Source organism: Pundamilia nyererei, unplaced genomic scaffold (genome assembly GCF_000239375.1).
Source record: "Pundamilia nyererei isolate P.nyererei 1_Seehausen unplaced genomic scaffold, PunNye1.0 scaffold00219, whole genome shotgun sequence".
Taxonomy (NCBI): domain Eukaryota; kingdom Metazoa; phylum Chordata; class Actinopteri; order Cichliformes; family Cichlidae; genus Pundamilia; species Pundamilia nyererei.
Window position 1 is genome coordinate 698113 of NW_005187620.1, and position 8678 is coordinate 706790.

Below are 8678 nucleotides of genomic sequence, written 5' to 3' on the forward strand. Positions count from 1 at the left end.
TTCAAACAAAGCAGTCAGGTACAAGGAATTTAAAAATATTTGTCTTGAAAAAGAGAAAAAGAGACCCAATCTGAAGCTAAAACAAGACCAGATGGACAGAAAAATAAAGCCTTATCAGACTCCAACTGTGAGATAAACACGGCATGACATCCACTTAAGTAATCTAATCTATTAAAGAATATTAATGAGATATTGGTATAAAGAACAGCAGGATGATGTCATAACAAAATGAAATTATTGGCTTATATGCTTTAACCACATTGATTCCAACATAAAAAAAATCCAACTATTCTTTGTCTACAGAAAAGATAAACTTTCCTCTGCCTTGAGGCAAGTGACTGAAGAGACTACCAATGAGAGTGAAGGGTATGATTGATTGACACATGAAAGGATGGTAGAGGGTTACCTAGGCCCCCACTTTCAGTGGGGATGCCCTGACAGGCATTTAAAAAATATTACTCTACTCCTCTACTGCTGCCATGTCTTCTTCTGTCCCTCATTTGTCCAGGTTCCACAAGTGTTTTTAGGGACACAGTGCACACCATAGGATATGAGCTAACAGATCTTGTGGAATCACCTTGCTAGTCCAAAAATGCAATTTATCCCTGTCAAATGTCAAATCTTTGGAATTTCTTGTAGATTCAACTAAAGAAATGTGAACAAAGTTTTTTTTTGAAGGAAGCAAAATGTTAAGAAATGAGATACAGTATACTGTGTGTATGTAGATAAAAGAGAAACAGCTCAAGCAGAACATCATATACAGAAAAATCACATTTAAAGTAACTTATTCTTTTTATACTGAATTTATTCCTCAGCTCTTCAAAAGACAGAAAAACCTCAGAGTTTTGATCATACAAATCTTAGATACAAACCATGAGAGGTATGGACTCCTTGCTTCTCTGCTTCCTTTTTGCCCCAGCAATAAAATCTATGAAAGATTTTTGACTTCAGTGATTGACTGAACATGATGAGAGTGATCTGACTACTGAGGTGAACCAGACTCAAAATCTTCAAGGATGAAGGGAAGTGAAACCAACCCACTGCTTCTCTTTAAGGGTACAGAAACTGCTTTCTTTGTAGAAATATAAATAGTTTGATGCTAAAATGAGCACCAAACCACCTGCTTCTGCTGTTCCACTCCTACTTCTGCACATTTAGAGACAGGAAATGAAAAAGCACACAAGAGAGTCACTGTTTGACTCAAACAGCTTTGCACCAACATAAAAAAGCTTTTTGTGCAGCTACATGTATGTGTGTAAAAACCTTGTTTTATTTGAGCAAATGGTTCGCTCATTAGTGTTTTTGCTCATGAGTTCTTTTATAGGACTGGCCGTGCTGATAACATCCTTCGGACTGGGTCAAATAAACACACAGTGGGTTAGAAACACTGATAACACTGAGCACACACAGACAGATTCAGCCATGATCCTGACGGGCCGCAGTTTGTGTCTTCCTTCTCGAGCCACCGTCCAGGAGCTCTTCTCGGTGGCTCAGGATGCCAGTATCATCCCTGATATCTCCTTGGATCCTGTTCTCACCACCTTCCTGTCGCTGGATTCGTCAGCAGCGTTGCAGCATCAGTACAACTTCTTACAGCGGAGCATGAGCATGGAGCAGCAGAGCACGTTCAACCTCAACCTGACGGCGAAGCTGGGGGGCAGCAGGGCAACCTGTGGAGGAGTGGGGGTTGTTGCTCTGGCTCTGTCCATGCTTTTTGATCAGGTTGCTCAACAGGTATGTAAAACTGTTGCATTTTGTCTAATGTTAGTGTGAGATTATTTTTTATTATCATCACTTTCCCCCCTCTTTGCTGTGTCTGTGTTCCCACTTTCACTTTACATCCTGTTTTACATCCTGAAGGTCCAATCTTCATGTGGTTTTGTTGCCTTTTTACTTCCTACACTACCCCCAATATTATACCTTTTACATCCTTCTGTCTCTTTGGTATATCATCCTTTCTCATTTCACTGTTTGTACAACTATAGAACCCTCCTTCCACCACAAAACTTTATTTTATTCATATATTTTTTATGCCATACATAATTACAAATGTTGACTTCCTAAATGGAACTTCTGACTCGAAAACAAGAAAATGAAATGAAATTTTGAGTTATTAAGTCAAAATTTTAGGTTTTGTTTTTAGGATTATAGTTTAACATTTTCAGTTTTGTTTTGCCCACCATAAATAAATAAATACATAAAATGAAAAACATTTTATTTTGGGTTAGGACATCTTAGTTGGACAGTAGTGCAATATGTGACCATTGCACTTTAGAAATGGCTCATGATCAAAGTAGCTATTCATTTTACTTGAATTTCTTCCTTCCTAAAAACTGTCCCTACATCTAGTTTCTTACCTCTTACCCTGAGCACACAGGGGAAAGGGGAAGCACCAGTTGTTTTAAGAGATTTGATCAGGCAATCCCATGTCAGTAATAAAAATGAACCACTGGGCTGCTATCAGTGCTTGTAGGGTGGGTGCACAGCAGCCGGCCTGCAGCATGTTTAGTTATATCAAAAAAGAAAAAACAACTATATTGACCCATTGGGCAAATGGCCGGTATGCCCGATTAACAGTCCAGCCTGGCTTCAGCCACCCAGCCCATGACCCTAAAGTGCATAAGTGGAAGAAAATGGACCGCAGACTAAACAGGGAGTGAGCAGAGGACTAACCAACCTTATGTGCTTGATAGTGTAATTAGATTACTTACATGAGTTAGCTATAAATATACTGGCAGTGGTTTAATGGTCTTGCAGCAGGAAGGTTCTGTTCTAAAACCTGTGGCATCTCCAAAGGGACAAACATTCAAATTCTGGGGCTTACATCTACTTTTGGAGAGTATTTTTATTTCCCTCCTGCACCAGATGTCTCAATTCCTAAAAGATATCTTGAGGACGAAGGAGAGTGATTGTGGATAGAGTTGTATCCTCTATGGAAGCTCCTTTTCTAAGCATTTGGAGAATGTGTGTCACTCTTTGCTCAAATGATGACTGCCATGCAGATACTTTGGTGTCATTTCACTCTGTTAGAAACCTCTCTAAGCAAAATGGACTACTGGAACGTACCCAAGGAGTCACAAATTCATGAAATAAAAAAGCCTTGTGTTTTTTCCCATTTTCCCTCTTTCTGGCTCTCTGTGTTTGGAGTTATGAGGTGTCTTTCTTTAATGTCTGAAGTACTCTATTGACACAAATACTACCTCATTTTCTGTCCGTGTTTGGGCCAGCGTGACAGTTTGTGTTATAAACTGTGCTTCGTATTCCAAACAGGTCCGAGCACAAGGATCAACAGAGGGTCCCTCGTTAACTCAACCATCCCGGCTTAAGAGGATTTTTGGCATCAGCAGCTCATCGAGAATCGGCTGGATTATCCACAGCTTCCTCACCCTTATCCCAGGCATCGCCAACAACCAGGATCAGATGGCTGAGACCACAGAGCTCTACGATAACTGGCTGAAATTTGAGCTTCTCGACCATTATGATAGGATGACCACAAGGAAGAGAATGAGTTCAGCGTCGATGCAGCAGTGGCTGACAGGAGCTGCAATTCACCTGCACATGAGAATCCACCAGGTCAGAACAGATAGATGAAAACACATCCAGCTCAGGTTATGATAGTATGTGTTTACTGTAGTGCATCGGTACGCCTCTACGTTGTAAAATCTGCTTCGTATGTAGGTAAGTGTTTACATCCCATATTGCAGGTTCTTTCTCTCCCTTTAGATGATGGCACAAAACCAAAGCTACAGAGAGCTTTGAGTGGGAGGTATTGAGTTGATTTTAAAGCACTTTCCTCTTCCCGCAGGCCCGTCTGCAGTCTGTGCCATTAGGATCAGTTGAATCAATGCGCATTTCTTATAAGACGGGGTTAGGTCACCTGGTTCGGGGCTATACAGCCTACCTACGCGCAAACATCCAGGAGACTCCAGCTCCTGGTCCACAAAAACCAAGAACCAATGCTGCCAACAGACCTAAACATGCTAACACATCTACTATAACCAATATGACATGCTCCAACAGCCTCCTTGTTAATGGTAGCCAGGTTGGGCCAAGTAGTAAATCTGCCACACCCAGTTCAACTGCAGGAATTAACAGAGGCTGTAAAACTGATGAAGCAGGTGGAGACTTTGGATTTAATGTCCTAAATGGAAGCAATGACACCACGATGACAGGAGACACCCTCTACACTTCATCCAGATACAGCAGGACGGAGGATGGCAGCATGCTTGGACTGTTAGTCATCGAGCCCTCGAGAAACGTGAGTCACAGTGTGCAGCATCACCCCTGTGAGTCTCCAGCCATACAAGAAGCTCTGGTGACTCGAATAATCAACGTGCAGGACCTGGAGAGCAACGGAAATTTTTTCCTGTATGCTGACGGAGTTTTTCAGAGCCTGCTAAGGCAGAGGGATGACTTCGAACTGAGGACAAATTAGACAAAAACAAATATCTGATTAGTCAGCCACAAAAACTAACACAACATTGTTACAGTCAGAAAAGCACAATTGTGTTTCCTATTTTCTACCAGTGTATTAAACTGGGTCAGTTACCACATATATAAGACCCTTTCAATACAAATTTCGCATGAACAGTATGAAATTTTTCACATAATTTAGGAAACAAATGAAAGTGTTTTCTTCAAATCGTCATCAAATGTCAAATGTCATTTCAAATTTGAACAGACCCTAATAAAAAACCTCACATTTGGAAAAAAGAACTAGTGACAGTTCTTAAATGGTATTGATTATTTTTCACAATAATGCAAACACAAACTATGTAAAATACTTTGAACATAAAATTCATAAAATTCTTAATCATAAAAACTATGGAAATGCAATTTTAATTCAGCCCTATTGCTGGATTGAGTAAACATGACAAGTTGTACCACAAAAGCAAAACTATTAGATACTAGTAGATAGTGTAATCCAAAGAGAAGACAATAAAAAATATAGCACACATTGTAATAAATGAAACTGAGACTAACCTAAACAAAACTTAACATTGTATACGAGAAAATTTAACTGAAACTTAACATTTAATTAGAATTAAAACTGAACTTCAATGAGCAGTTTCCCACTGGAGACTGCCTGAAATGAAACTGAACTAAAAACAAAACTTAACAATTAATAATAATAAACGCAAATAAAACTGAAAAAGATAGTGTGAAATTTCATTATCATTTACTCAGTTACTTTATTTTTAACGTAATTTGTTTACCTAAAAATATAAATTAATAACAGCGCGTACATCTGTGGAGGGGCATCACCACTCCAATTGTACAGTTGTAGTTCAGCTCCGGATGCAGCAGGAGGCGCTATTCAACAGTGAATAGTAGTGAACGCAGCTAAACGGGTAAAATGATTTTTCTCTCCTTCTAGACAAAACAAGTGCACATTTTAGTTTAGTTTATGTAAGAATAGTATTCATAATATTATTATAATATCATGACCGGTTTTGCTTGTAAGACGCGATGATTCAGCTAATGCTAATTTCCCTAACAGGTATTTTATTACAAAAAATTATTTTTAAAATAATTATATTTAATTTCGTAAGCTCTTTCACCAAATCAGGAAAAAAACCAAGCAAACCCTGAAATAACAAAAATGTTTGTTGCGGGAAATTTACGCAATTCATTCGCGGGATCCGCCTACTTTGACGCATGCGTGTGTTAACCGCGCCTTCATTTCCGTACACTAGCATGAACAGGAGCAACGAGGGTTACTGTGAAGCATCCATACAGCAGTTACCATAAGGTACGTGTTTGAATTTCTGCTGTTTGTTATTTGTCCATACTATTTTATTTCCCCCCCAGTAAAAAAACAACACCCAGCTACACTACGAGGCTGGCTGAGGCTGATGCTGGGAGGTGTCGCGCTAAAACAAAGTAGGAGAAAAAGTGTCAAAACGTTGTTGTACAGTCATTAACGTATGCCACGTTGTTAGAAAGTATGTGTAAGCTAAAGCTAATGTTGCTTACACTTACTGCATTGTGTTATATTTCCGCTACCAGCCGTTTAACATGGCTCTGTAAGCCACTACGTAGGTTAGCTCATATGCTACAGTGCTAACATTGTTATTGGGGCAAATTCCTGTGAGATTAGGTTTCAACTAGTAGGACAGTCCTCCATCTTTTTTGTTTTAGGTCGGGGGACCATGAGCTTCAAGCATTTCTAGTAATAACTCAGACTGTACCTGGGGTTGCCTGCATATATATTGGGCATCACCTCATGATTTTCAGGTGTCTTACATGCCCGCTCTCTGCGTAATGGCCTTACTATGATGGAAGACTAGTTCACCACACCCGGTCACTGGATATTGGGGAAACTGCAGTTTGGTTCTCAGTATATTCCCAAGTTGTGTAAAAAATGAATCCTTGAGAGGAGACTGCATGAGGAAGTCTGGTTCTGTTAGATAACACTGTCGATTGTATGTGTGGGTGTGGTGTTTAAAATCTTACTGAGCAAACAAAAGGGCAAACTCAGCCAGGGATGGCGACAGAGACAGTACAATATTGTCAAAAAGTCCGCTCATTCATTTATATTTTGCTGGTAACCAGACTTTTATTTTTAGAGTTGTCTTGAGTAGTAGTTTTCCAGATTTTTCTTTGGATTATTTTTTCACTCATATTCAGTCCAGTGATATTTGAGAAGTGAAATGAAGTTTATTGGATTTACAGAAAGTGTGCAATGATTGTTTAAACAATCAGGCAGGTGCATAAATTTGGGCACCACAAAAAAATTTATGAAATCAATATTTAGTAGAGCCGTCTTTTGCAGAAATTACAGCCTCTAAATGCTTCCTGTAGGTGAGAGTCTTGTGGTTGAAGGTATTTTGGACCATTCCTCTTTACAAAACATCTCTAGTACATTCAGGTTTGCTTCCCAGCATGGACAGCTCTCTTTAACTCACACCACAGATTTTCAATAATATTCAGGTCTGGGGACTGAGATGGGCACTCCAGAGCGTTGTACTTGTTCCTCTGCATGAATGCCTAAGTGGATTTTAAGCAGTGTTTCGGGTTGTTGTCTTGTTGAAAGATCCAGCCCCGGCGCAGCTTTAGCTTTGTCACTGATTCCTGGATATTGGTCTCCAGAATCTGCTGATACTGAGGGGAATCCATGTGTCCCTCAACTTTGACAAGATTCCCAGTCCCTGCACCGGCCACACAGCCCCGCAGCATGATGGAACCACCAAAAACCAACCACCAAAAATTTGAGACAACTTAAGTAGTGGAATAAGAAGTGGCAAGCCTAAAAAAAATATCTATAGCGGATGAAGAATATCTGAAAGTCTTGGAAAACATCTGATTGGCAACGGCTTTATTTTTTAGTATGACAATGATCCCAAACACACTGCCAGTGCTGTAAAAATATACCTGGATAGTTTTTCACTTTGTGGTTTTCTATCAGTCTGCCAGTTTGGCCTTCCCAGAGCCCGAACCACATTGAGACAGCGTGGGATTATTTTAACAGAGAACAGAACAAAAGGCAGCTGACATTCAGTGAGATTGCAGGTTATGGTGTGATAGATTTTATTTTTTTAAGAGCTTTTTTTTTCACATAATATCTAAATAGTTTGAACATTTTATTGCAGAGAGGTGGAGCCAAGCTGAATTAAATTGAACTAGATTTTCTCTTGTATGGTCAGTTGTGTTGTAGTTTCACTGTAATATAGACAGAAGCTTCTGCTTGTTGATTTGCATTCACTGAAGTAAATTCAAATCATCGGCAGAAATGTATTTACATCTTTTTAGCATGTACTGTAAAATTGGCTTTGGTGGTTGATGTGAATGTTTTTACAGAGCTGAACAAAATGTCAGATTCAGACTCTGATTCTGATAGTGGTGTCTTGGGCAGCACCAGAGCACCTTTGGTGAGTTAAAAATCTTTTAATAAAATGATTTACTTATTTTATTTTTCTTTCCTTTATGTCACTGATTAACATTTCCCCCCCTTTGGTCACTCAGAAAATGGAAGATATGGTCATCACCTTTCGTCCATCAGGTAAGAAGCTGCCCAAATAGTTATAAGGAATTAACCCTATAATACTAATGTTGAGTGATTTATTTTTTTTCACCCACATGATTTTCATTGTTTTTTCTTTTTGTGACAATGTACATGGGGAAATGAGTACTTTTTTTTGTCAGGTATTGTTGTAATTTAATATACTTTTATGGGAAGTGTGTTTTATCAAGTAAATTATACGTAACATTAGAGGTAATGTTTCAGAACTGCAAATTGGTGTTCTAGAATTAATGTTACATACTGGGTCATCATAATAATCTGATAATAACTGTGTTCTTTCATGTCATATACCAGCGGTCCCCAACCTTTTTTGCACCACGGACCGGTTTATGCCTGACAATATTTTCACGGACCGGCCTTTAAGATGTCGCGGATAAATACAACAAAATAAAACTAGTACAGGTACCGAAAAAAAAGAAGATTTATTCATAACACACGTGAAAAGACCAGGAAAACAGAGTTAACGATAAAAACAATAACAAAATCGTGGCTCAAGAGTTGGGAGTTCGCCTTGTAATTGGAAGGTTGCTGGTTCGAGCCCCGGCTCGGACAGTCTCGGTCGTTGTGTCCTTGGGCAAGACACTTCACCTACCGCCTACTGGTGTTGGCCAGAAGGACCGATGGCGCGATATGGCTGCCTCGCTTCTGTCAGTCT

The 8678-nt window shown here is 39.4% G+C and overlaps 1 protein-coding gene across 2 annotated transcripts in view; it reads left to right on the forward strand.

Moving 5' to 3' along the window:
- The first annotated feature begins 5651 nt into the window (after positions 1–5651).
- The window catches only part of ttc3 (tetratricopeptide repeat domain 3), a 30944-nt gene continuing 27917 nt past the window's right edge, over positions 5652–8678 (forward strand). The window contains exons 1-3 of one of the 2 annotated variants that reach the window (XM_005748326.1): positions 5652–5752; positions 7801–7871; positions 7966–8002. In XM_005748326.1, the coding sequence (XP_005748383.1) occupies positions 7812–7871; positions 7966–8002 (97 nt within the window). In that variant the 5' untranslated portion in view covers positions 5652–5752; positions 7801–7811. The remainder of the gene's footprint in view (positions 5753–7800; positions 7872–7965; positions 8003–8678) is intronic. The other variant, XM_005748327.1, reaches the window with a different exon arrangement.